This window comes from Garra rufa, chromosome 3 (assembly GCF_049309525.1).
Source record: "Garra rufa chromosome 3, GarRuf1.0, whole genome shotgun sequence".
Taxonomy (NCBI): Eukaryota; Metazoa; Chordata; class Actinopteri; order Cypriniformes; family Cyprinidae; genus Garra; species Garra rufa.
This window is the reverse complement of record NC_133363.1, coordinates 8,012,548-8,025,287: the sequence shown is the minus strand read 5'-3', so window position 1 is coordinate 8,025,287 and position 12,740 is coordinate 8,012,548. Positions and strand designations below refer to the sequence as shown.

At 33.6% G+C, this 12,740-nt stretch overlaps 1 protein-coding gene across 1 annotated transcript in view; it reads right to left on the bottom strand.

The window, feature by feature from the left end:
• Positions 1-12,740, bottom strand: part of pmfbp1 (polyamine modulated factor 1 binding protein 1) — a 210,144-nt gene that overhangs the window by 12,086 nt on the left and 185,318 nt on the right. The window contains exons 22-25 of the mRNA XM_073835679.1: positions 7,228-7,395; positions 6,980-7,152; positions 4,644-4,718; positions 4,379-4,472 (exon numbers count right to left, since the gene is read on the bottom strand). Coding sequence (XP_073691780.1) covers positions 4,379-4,472; positions 4,644-4,718; positions 6,980-7,152; positions 7,228-7,395 — 510 coding nt within the window. The remainder of the gene's footprint in view (positions 1-4,378; positions 4,473-4,643; positions 4,719-6,979; positions 7,153-7,227; positions 7,396-12,740) is intronic.

Genomic DNA, 12,740 nt, shown 5'->3' with positions numbered 1-12,740 from the left:
GGTAATTCAATGTGCTGTACATAAAAGGGATTAAAATCATAATATGAGTTTAAACTTCCAAAATGCAGTCTTATCTAGCGAAACGATTGGTTATTTTTTTTTTTTAAATAAAATTTTTCATACTTTTTAACTCCAAATGCTCATCATGTCTTAGCTTTGTATTTCAGACAGCTAGTGTATGTCAAAAAACTCCCAATCTTATTTTCTTCTCCAACTTTGAAATCATCCTACATTGCTGTTTTACCTTTTTTTTGTAAAGGGCGTTTGATCTTCTTTGTATGTTCACTTAGTAAACACTTGGTTGGTACTTCTGCAGCGATTTAGGACGATTTTGAAGTTGGAGGAGAAAATGAGACAAGAGTTTTCCAACATACCCTAACTGTCTTAAACTAAAATACAGTTTACCCAGAGCTGGCATTTTAGGTTGAAAAATATATACATTGTAATATATATATATTTAATAATCAATCATTTTGTTAGATAAGATCCTTCTTCCTCTGCTGGGATCATTTAGAGCCCTTTGAAGCTGCATTTAAATTGCATTTTGAAGGTTCAAACTCATGGGCACCACAGAAGTCCTCTATATGGAGAGAAATCCTGAAATGTTTTCCTCAAAAAACATTATTTAATTGCGACTGAAGAAAGAAAAACACAAACATCTTGGATGACAAGAGGGTGAGCAAATCATCTGTACATTTTTGTTCCGGAAGTGAACTTCTCGTTTAAGATACTTTTGATGAGTACAGAATATAAAGACGATGAACTAAGAGAGGTCGACATTATATGCCAGAAAGCCGCACGCATACATTGTAGACGTTCTTTGTGCACAAAAAGTATTCTCTTAAAATACCAATGCGATTTGGAATAACAATTATGGTTGGTAAATGATGACAGAATTGTCAATTTTTGCTGAACTGTTTCTTAAAAAATGCACTATGCATTGCTTTCTGTGGTAACAATACCAGATTCTTCATTGTCGCTTCGACTTTTCTTTGAATAAAACTTCTGAAATACTATAACTCTGTAAAGTCAAACCCTGAGCAGGTTTCTGACTCTCTTGCTCCATCATCAATAATGGAATAAGGTGGCATGTGGAGCAGGTCCTGGACCTTTAGAACAAACAGGGAGGAGAATGGATTCAACCCTGCAGGACGGGCTCATCAGCACGGTCAACAACGCCTGAATGATTGGGTTCAGACCGGCAGCTCCAGCCCTCGGCCTCTGCTATGCCAAAAGTTCTCCAATCATCTCTAAACTTCTCCTTTCCAATTTCACAAGTGTGAATCAGATCAGACCCCATTACAGAGGATAAGCCTGTACCCACAGAGCGGGATCATTCCACGGCGAGAGGACAGGCGCTCCAGAATGAGATGGGCTAATGGTGACACAGACCTTCAACTGTGGTTATAGGACACCTTTTCTCTGCATCTGATAGAAATACCAACCTAATCACAACAAAGACGGTCTCGCTGATGTTATGCATGAGTACGGGATAACACAGAATAGAGGAAGAGAGAAAAAATAATAAGACAGGGAGAGGTGTAATAGGAAATGGCCAGCACTGGGTCATTCAGGAATTATAAAAGGGGAAGAAGAAAGATCAAACTGGACAGGCGATTCGAGGCAAAACCTGCATATAAGACCTGTTTACATATAAGATCGGGGCTATGGCCTGTTCGCCATAGAGGTGAATGTTAATATTCACTCAATGACGATCGCAACTATGAGGTGAGTGCTGTGGTTATCATGAAATACAAATTAGATAAGAATATTATCTAAATATATTACAAACATAGAGAGAAATAAATTCAAATAGCTGACATAAAATATATGACCCTGGACCACAAAACCAAAAAGTAAGCACGGGTATATTTGTAGCAATAACCAAAAATACATTGTATGGGTCAAAATGATCTTTTATGCCAAAAATCATTAGGATATTAAGTCAAGATCTTGTTCCTTAAATATATTTGGTAAATTTCCTACTTCATTTTTTTATTAGTAATATGCATAGCTAAGAACTTAATTTGGACAACTTTAAAGGCAATTTTCTCAATATTTTGATTCTTTTGCACCCTTAGGTTCCAGATTTTCAAATAGTTGTAGGCCAAATATTGTCATATCCTAACAAACCATGCATCAATGAAAAACTTATTTCTTCATCTTTCAGTTTGTGTATTAATCTCAGTTTTTTTTTTTTTAAACTGACCCTTATGATTGGTTTTGTGGTCCAGGGTCACATATTTAAAAAAAAAAAAAAGTTTTTATTTTCTGCAGCATGGCATGCTATACTCAATCTGCTAGGGTTTGAAACAGTATTTTGTAATTTATATTGGCTAATTAAAGTATAATTATTTTGTTTGCAGCTTACTAGAAGGCTACATGGATTATTTGTGTGTGTGTTTGTAATTATTACAATTTAAAATAACTTTTTCTTTCTTTTTTTAATACATTTTAAAATGTAATTTATTCTGGTGATGCAAAGCTGAATTTTCAGCATCATTACTCCAGTCTTCAGTGTCACATAATCCTTCAGAAATCATTCTACTATGCTTATTTGCTGATCTAGAAACATTTGTTATTATTATCAGTGTTGAAAGCAGTTTTGCTGCTAAATATTTTTTGGAAAATATGACAACTTTTTTTCAGGATTCTTTAATGAATGAAAAGAACAGCATTTTTTTGGACATCAGAAATGCCTTTACTGTCACTTTTGATAAATGTAATGTGCCCCAAATGTAACAAATAAACAAACAATTAAATTGCACTGCCTCCAAACTTTTGAACAGTAGTGCATATGATATTATATCATGTAAAATGCATGTTATTTTTTATTTAGTACTGGCCTAAATAAGATATTTCACATGAAAGACGTTTACATGTAGTCCACAAGAGAAAATAATGTTTGAATTTATAAAAACGACCCCGTTCAAAAGTTTACATATGCTTGATTATTAATACTGTGTTGTTACCTGAATGATCCACAGCTGTTTTTTTTTATTTTTGTTTTTTTAGTGATAGCTGTTCATAAGTTCCTTGTTTATCCTGAACAGTTAAACTGCCCCGCGTTCCTCAGAAAAATCCTTTAGGTCCCACAAATTCTTTACTTTTTCAGCATTTTTTGTGTATTTGAACAAGGGCTGTCAAATGATTAATCGTGATTAATCACATCCAAAATAAAAGTTTGTTTTTACATAATATATGTGTGAGTACTGTGTAAATTTATTATGTATATAAAAATACACACACTTGCATGCATATATATTTGATGCAAAATGTTATATGTAACTATAAAGAGTTTATATGAATATAGAATTAAATCTAAATATATATAGACAACTATTATTATAATATATACATGTACGTGTATGTATTTATATATACATTATTAATATACTCACTACTCACACATATATTATGTAAAAACAAACTTTTATTTTGGATGTGATTAATCACGATTAATCATTTGACAGCCCTAATTTGAACCCTTTCCAACAATGACTGTATGATTTTGAGATCCATCTTTTCACACTGAGGACAACTGAGGGATTCATATGCAACTATTACAGAAGGTTCAAACGCTCACTTATGCATAAGAAGGAAAAACAATGCATTAAGATCCAGGGGTAAATTTAACTTATTTTGTCTTCTGCTAACATGTAAGCATCCTCTGTAGCTTTTTATGGGCAGTACTTAATGAAAAAAATATGATATTTTGGCAAAATAAGAAAAATGTACGCATCCTCATGCTGTTCAAAAGTTTACAACCCTGGCTCTTAATGCATCGTTTTTCCTTCTGAAGCATCAGTGAGTGTTTGAACCTTCTGTAATAGTTGCATATGAGTCCCTCAGTTGTCCTCAGTGTGAAAAGATGGATCTCAAAATTATACAGTCATTGCTGGAACAGGTTCAAATGCACAAAAATGCTGAAAAACCAAAGAATTTGTGGGACTTGAAGGACTTTTTCGTTGGAAGAACAGAGCCAGTTTAATTGTTCAGGACAAACAAGGGACTCATGAACAGCTATCACTTAAAAAAAAACAAAAAACAAAAAACAAAAAAACAGCTGTGGATCATTTAGGTAAAAACACAGTATTAAGTACTGACCATATGTAAGCATCTTTTGTGTGAAATATCCTATTCAGGTCAGTACTAAATCAAAAATGCATGTTGCATTTTGTATGATCTCTTTTATTTTGGTAAAATACTTAACATTTTGCAGATTCTGCAAGGTGTATGTAAACTTTTGACTTAAACTGTATGTCACAATACGGTAGTAATACGGTCAGTCTTAACTTGTGTTTCATGCCGACTTCAACTTAAAAAATTGATGCTGATAAAATAAATATCTATAGTTGTGGGCTGGAGTGTGTGTTACCTTCAGACGCTCAGCTTCCATTCTCTCTTTATCCAGCTCTGTTTTCAGCCTCCTGATTTCCCCCTGTAAACCCTTGACATTCTCCTGAAGGTGACTGCATGAAGACAGGACAAACATTACAGCCTAATCCCATTTCACACAAGTGCACCCTCTCAGCGTATCTTTGCATGCACATTCCCTGCTACTTGGACCTAAAATCCATGTTTGTACACACTCCAAGCTGAGAGGAGCGGAAACAGCTTTGGACAGGGTGAGCGGGGCTTACTCTCTCTCGGCTGTCAGGTGGATGATCTTCCTGCTCTGGTCTTTGATCTTGAGTGCCAGTTTCTCATTAGTGTGCCTGGAGTGGAGCAGGGGCAGAGATAATGGGCTGCAGTGAGGACGCTGCAAGCTGCTGTCACAATGAACCATGATGCTGAATGATAATGATACAGCCATTATAACACTACCTCTCTCTGGATGCAAAAGTTCTGATGCACCACAGACACTTTTTAGACTTTGTAAATCTATATACAGGAACCATGCACTAGAACATGTGGAACAATTTGAGACATGCAATGCAGTAAAAAGTCATATTTGATGCTATGTAAGGTAAAACATAGATGGCAGATGGTCATTGTTGCAATATATGCACCAAAAGGGTGATTAGGTAGAAACAGTTTACACTCAGAAATTGCTGGTAACATTCATAATTAAGTACAAAGAAATGAAATAACACATTACATTAACTGTGGAAAGACTGAAATAGAATTCTCTTGTTGAACATACTCCTTCGAAAAATTATTTTTTTGTATATGAAGCCGTTTATTTTGCAATGATGACCGACTGACTACACATTATACTGTTAAAACGTATCAATTACAAAATATAAACTAGAAATGACATGAACACTGCAACAAATGTTTTTCTTACTTAGATTTTTTGTCTTGTTTCCAGGCAAAAAAAAAAAAAAACTTAAATCAAGAAACATTTTCTCGACAAGCAAAAAATCTTGTCTTGTTTTAAGAAAAAACAAGTCAAAATTAAGTGAGTTTTTGCTTAGAACAAGCAAAATAATCTGCCAATGGGGTAAGCAAAATAATCTTATTTCAAACAGAAAGCAAGATTATTTATCTTGTTTCAAGCAAAAATCCACTTAATTTTGTTTTTTCTTAAAAGAAGACAATTTTTATTTGTCAAAAAATCCTTCTTGATTTTAGAATTTTTAGATATTTTGCCTGGAAAACAAGACAAAAAATCTAAGTAAGAAAATCATTTTTGTTGCAGCGAAGTACTGATTTGAGGTGAAACTATATTGTTATATGAGATAAAGTGATACAAGACACATTAAACTAGCACAGCTACACTGTAAAAAAGGTTTATTTGAACTTGTAAATTAAAATTTTTGGAGTATGTTTGGATTATATACTACTTTTGCTTTCTACTTTAAAATTTCATAATTAATTCAATTGGTTACTTACTAACATTTACTACCAATTTCTGAGTGAAAAATGTTTAAATGTGAAAAATAACTTTTTTTCAGTGAAGAAATTATTTTAGTTTCATATACTATTATAGCATTTATTAATATTTTTAGTTCACAATTTTATATTTTTGGTTTTCATCTTAATTTTTTTGATAGTTTTAGTCATTTGATTTTGTAAATATTTCTATTAAGCTTTTAAATTTTATTTCCATTTTTAGTAATTTTAGTACTTCAGCATTAACACTTCTAATTTTCATCTTTTTAAAATAGTATTATCTGTTTCATCTAATATTTTTATTTAATTTCAGCTTTAATCTAGTTAACAAAAATGACTTTTAATAGTTTTAGTTTTAGTTAACAACGTTGCCTCGGATGATCAATTATACAATTTACAGTTAAACTTTTTGAAACTGAAGATCAGGGTAAATGTAACTTATTTTGTCTTCTTGGAAACATAAGCATCCTATGTAGCTTCTGAAAACCAGCACTAAATGAAAAAAAAATATGATATGTAGGCAAAATAAGAAAAATTTACACAGCTTCATTCTGTTCAAAAGTTTACACCCCCGGCTCTTAATGCATGCTTTTTCTTTCTGAAGCATCAGTGAGTGTTTGAACTTTCTGTAATAGTTGCATATGAGTCCCTCAGTTGTCCTCAGTGGGAAAAGATGGATCTCAAAATCATACAGTCATTGGAAAAGGGTTCAAATACACAAAAATGCTGAAAAACCAAAGAATTTGTGGAATCTGAAGGATTTTTCTGAAGAACAGTGGGCAGTATAACTGTTCAAGACAAAAAAGGGACTCATAAACAACTATCACTAAACAAACAACAACAAAAAAAAACAGCTGTGGATCATTTAGGTAACAACACAGTATTAAATATCAAGCATATGTAAACCTTTGAACAGGGTCATTATAAATTCAACTATTTTTTTTTTCTTGTGGACTATATGTAAACGTCTTTTATGTGAAATATCTTATTCAGGTCAGTACTAAATTAAAAACAACATGCATTTTGTGTTTTTACCTGTTTACGCTTACAAAAAAGCACTGTGCCAATGTAATACCGTGGTACTCAATGATTACATATCCAAAAGTGCTGAATGTTGAATGGAGAAGACTACAAGTCTTACTTTTGCTCCTTCACCCATTGGTTCACATTGGTCACAACTAGCTCGCTTTCCCTGTGCAGTCGAGAGCTGTCAGTCCGTGCGTCTCCTAAACACTGCCGCAAAACATCCGCCTCACACACAGCTGTGCTGTACTTTTGATTGACAGCGTCCATCTGTGAGAGCAAAGCCTCAACCTGCACAGAAAAAGACAAGTTAATAGAAGAGCACAGCAGAAACAGAAATAACAGAAATGATTTTGGGACATTGACCTGAGCTACTTTAGCAGTGTAGTTCTCTCTGAGAGAGGCCATCTCCATCTTCAGCATGATCACTTCCTCTTCACTGGTCTGCAGGGCCATCATCTGCTGCTGTGCCCACTGCTGTGAGCGCGCCAGCTGGGTGTGCAGCTCCGCAAGTCGCCCCTCACTCGCCCGAGTCTGAAGGGACAGAAATCAGTCCTAATTGAAGGCCAAGTGTGTAATTTCGATGTTAAAATCTCAAATGCTTAATGTGCATAGACTGTAATTATACATTAGCCTTTCTTATGTTGACTTCCCTAATTAATTTGTGGCTCAACCAATGAACAGATTTTGGAGTGGGACTACCTGTAATAAGGTTTTTACCTGGGATTTGACTAGTTTGTCTGAAGAAATGATTCAGCATTAATGCATTAAATAGATGAAAAAGTGACAGTAAAGACATTTATAATATTACAAACATATATTTTTTATTATTTCTAAAAAGAGATATATTTCTAAGAGAGATTTCTGAAGGATCATGTGACACTGAAGACTAATGAGTAATAATGCTGAAAATTCAGCTTTGATCACATGAATAAATTACATTTTAAAATATATTCAAATGGAAAGCATACGTTTTTAATTGTAATAAAATTATTCATACTATTAGTGTTTTTTTGTATTTGGAATAAATATCCTACTGACCCCAAACAGGTATTATTTAAGCATTATTGATACACTATTATAGTTTTGTTTTTGTTTTTTGATTTTAGTTTTATATTTTCTGATTTCATTTTAATTTCACTACATTTAGGAATTATGTTGTGTTTTAGTCATTTTAATGCTAGTTTTTTTTTTATATATCCATACATTTATTTATCCAGTTTTAGTTTTTAGTATATTTATTTTAGTAATTTGAGTAATTTTAGTTCTTGAATTAACTTTAAGTAAACTAAATGAAAAGGAGAAATGTTACTAAATGTTTTGAAAAATTTTGAACAGTAAGATTTTTAATGTTTTTCAAAGAAGTCTCTTCTGCTCACCAAGCCTGCATTTATTTGATCCAAAGTACAGCAAAAATGTTGAAATATTTTTACTATTTAAAATAATTGTTTTCTAATTGAATATTTTTTGAAATGTAATTTATTCCTGTGATTTAAAGGTTTAATTTTAGCATCATTACTGCAGTCACATGATCCTTCAGAAATCATTCTAATATTCTGATTTGCTGCTCAAAAACATTTAGTAATATTATTATGTTGAAAACAGCTAAGTAGAATTTTTTCAGGTTTCTTTGATGAATAGAAAGTTCACAAGATCAGCATTTATCTTAAATAGATTTTTTTGCGAAATTATAAATATATAGTGTATAATGTTCCAAAAGCTTTTTATTTCAGATAAATGCTGATCTTTGGATCTTTCTGTTCATCAAACAATCCTGAAAAAAATGTATTCAACTGTTTTAAATATTGCGAATAATAATAATAATAATAATAATAATAATAATAATAATAATAATAATACATATTTCTTGAACAGCAAATCAGCATATTGGAATGATTTCTAAAAGATCATGTGACACTGAAGACTGGAGTAATGATGCTTAAAATTTAGATTTGATTGCAGCAATAAATTACATTTTATAACACTATTTTAAGTAGTAAAAATATTTCAAAATGTTACTGTTTTTGCAGTACTTTAAATCAAATAAATAGAGGCTTGGTGAACAGAAGAGACTTATTTAAAAAAACATCAAAAATCTTACTGTTCAAAACCCTTTGACTGGAAAGTGTATATATATATATAACCACAAAGTTATTCTCTGCAAAGGACACAAAATACAAGTGCTGACTTAATCTTTGCTTGCATTAAAATATCTATCCCTGAACAAATCGCTATTACAATCTTATGATGTGGCAAATCTACAGCAGCTCACGCAATTTTGGCTCATATGAGATCTCAGGCTTTCAGCATAGGAGAATTCAGCTTAAATTAAAAGGCAGACTAGTTTCATGGCTAGTAACGCTGTCAGCTTGTAAGATGGTAGAGCGCAGTGACCTTTACCCAGAGCGCACACACCGCAGACGAAAGCCAATAAAAGGCAGTGAAGAAAAGGAGAAAGACAATTAAAATGCTGCGTGTGTGTGTGAGCGGGTTATGAGGTAGTCTCAGACACCTGTGCAGCTTTATATCCAACTCTAATCCCTCTGTGATCCCACACACACACACTCAAATGAGATTCTCGACTCATCAGTTTCTTCAATTCACACCTGATTTATAGACGGGGGCCGGAGTATATTTGCAAACACACACACACACACGCTCACTGTAATCATAGCACCTCACACACACATACACAGCCTTATGCAACCATAATTATGTGCCAGGCAGACAAACACACACAGAAATGATAGCCGCCTTTATTCTGGCGTCTGTCTCCCCCCGCTTCCCCGCATGCCGCGTTCCACACGACTGGCGAGAATCATTACTGGCCTTCCTCTGATACGGCTGCAGCACCAACAGCAATTATTTTTAAAAGCCAGAGCTGAAAACAGACAACCGATGCACAACACACGCGCATAATCATTATGCAGTCCGACCGGAGTGTGAGTGTGTGAGTGCGTGTGTGTGTATGTATACATTAGGGCCTGGACAGCGGAGGCACTTTATTTATTTATTTATTTTTTTCAGTTTTATTGTTAACCTGTAGAGTTTGCTGACCATAAAATGACGAGGATGGTTATCCAAAACCAATTAGAGGTACCCTACAATACTGACAGCACTTAAAGAATGAGAGTGAGTGGTTTAAATAACTACACTGGCCCTACTATCTGTACAAGCACTGCAGTTTTGCACAGATTTAAGGCACTTCAGGACAAAGTGTCACTGAGGGGTTTGCCAAAGTCAGAGAACTTCCTTCTTTATGGACATTGTTGTTGGTTCTGGAACATTCCTATCAACCAATCAGATTTTAGATGTAGGTTTGGGTTTGTGGCCTAGTCAACCATTTCCGTCTGATTTAAAGAGGTACTTCAACCAAACCTTAGAATTCTGTCATAATTTCCTCATCCTCCAAACCTGTAATATATCTTAAACACAAATGAAAATATTTTTAATGAAACCTGATAGTGTCCTGTCCCTCCATGGAAAGTCCAAGTAACCAAAACATTTAAAGAGGGCATAACAGACCTCATGTTAATCTTGAGTACCTAGAGTAGTACTGCATCCTTCATATCTCCAAAATTTCTTTAGTTTTATCATATTTACAAAAGAAAGATACCGCTTTATGATTCTCTCTGAAAACAGCCGAGCTCTTGGAGGCATGCCATGGGCGGAGCGAAAGATTGACGAGAACTTGTGCACAGATTTCCAACAAAACACAGACATTTGATGCCGTTTCAGTTCTGAACCATGAGCTGGGACCGCTCCATCTTTTAGTATCAAACGATGTGCAAATCCATTGTTGAACTGGGTCTTGTTTATAAAACATTTGTCAACAAACACACTTGCAAAACTCAGTTTCTGCCCGGGAAAACAAACTGCATCCACTCTTCACGTAACGCTGGGTGCTTCGGGAAGCTGAGCAAGGTTACCTTTGCCTTACAATCAAAACCACACTTTTTTAGAGGCATTCTTCCCGAGTGAGTCCCGTGCAGAAGTGCAGCAGAATGAAACGCGTTGATGGGCATGCTCTTGCTCTCGCTCTGGTCGGGAGAAATGCCCATACAAGGAGTTATATATACTGTGTGTGTGTGTGTGTGTGTGTGTGTATATATATATATATATATATATATATATATATATATATATATATTAGTGGTGGGCCGTTATCGGCGTTAACGTGCTGCGTTAACGTGAAACTCTTATCGCGCGATAAAAAAAATATCGCCGTTAATCTATTCTCAAATTTGGGTTGGGAGCTGGGTCTAAACTACGTAAGCTATGATGACTTTCACCTTGATAGTTTAACGTGGATGTATACCGAAGACTGTAGAATATGGTCGCGCGTTTAAGTCTCCTCCGCCTAAACACAGACGGGATCACGTCGTCCTCCATTCATAAAAACCGAATCTACTATAGCGCGAAATGCCACGTAAATTCGTCGTTTTTTTGGATTCATAAATCAAATGTTGGTCAGTCACTTAATTTAAATCGCGATATGGACTAGTGTATGTGAAAACTGAAATGCAAAAAGACCGTTTTAATATGAATCCGATATGTTCCGTTTGCCTAGCTGTATGTATGCATTGCGGAGACGAGCTTTTACTACACGCATACTGAAACACACGTGACGCTCCCGGTAATTTTTGACATTTTCATCTCACATGAACAGATAAACTCAATCTCCCAAACTGCTGTGAGTGTCACTTTTACCGTTTCATTTGAGAAAACTAGCATCATATCATACTGTATGACACAGAAACTTCACGGCAACCTGTCAAAATAAAAGTACGGTGTAACATGTAATGGGCTGGGTAGGTGTTGACGTTAAAAAAAACACAATCTAATAGGGAGAAAAAATAATTTCAGTGTTAGTTAGTTAGTAAACACAAGTACATCTAATTGAACATAATTTATTTTCATCAACAAATTATCACAGAACAGCTTTATGAGCTTTATGATCCATTCTCAAAGACTTTAAGTCATTATTTGGGTAGCACACATATTCTGAATGCCTTCAGCAGAATTCAAATTAGCCATTTTAATCTAGATTAATCTAGATTAATTCCAAGATTTAATCTAGATTAATCTAGATTAAAAAAAATAATCTATGCCCACCCCTAATATATATATATATATTTATTTATTTATTATTATTTTTTTTTTTCTTGGTAAATGGATATGATGAACAGATTTAAGTTAGGCCTTTATTTCCCTAGTAAAAAAGTAATATTTCACAATTTTAAAATGCTTTTTAAAATGCATTAAATTTAAAATGCATTTATTTTATACTAAGTATAAAAAAATATTGCTTGAGACTCACTGATAAAAATAAAAATGGCAATTAAACTTTATTTGGAGTACTACTTGTGCACAATGCACATTTTCTTAATATTAAGCCTAAAATATGTTTAATGTCACTACTGATAAGGACTGTATGATCTTTAAATAAAATCTGACTTCACATGCAAAATATATGTTGTACCTAAAGTATACTTGCAATAGTTCCACTGTAGCTCAATTAAACATACTTCAGTATATCTTTATAGTTTCCAATGTACCAGACTTTAAATATTCCAGTTTATTATGCTAAAAGTTTAAATGCAGGGTATTTTTATTAAGTACATAATGTGTAAATATATTTGTAGTATACTTAGCATGAAATAAATGTATTTTAATGCATTTTAGTATATTTGTTTTTCACTAAGGTTGCATTAAAACAGAAAAAGGTGTGCTCAAAAAGCAAGAAAAATAAAATAAATAAACAAATAAAAATAACATTTTACTTACTGAATTAACAAATAAAATATCCACCCATTTCCTCTAATATGTTTCAATTTTAATTCTCAAAATTATAATGCATTTTACTTTAAATGAAATGA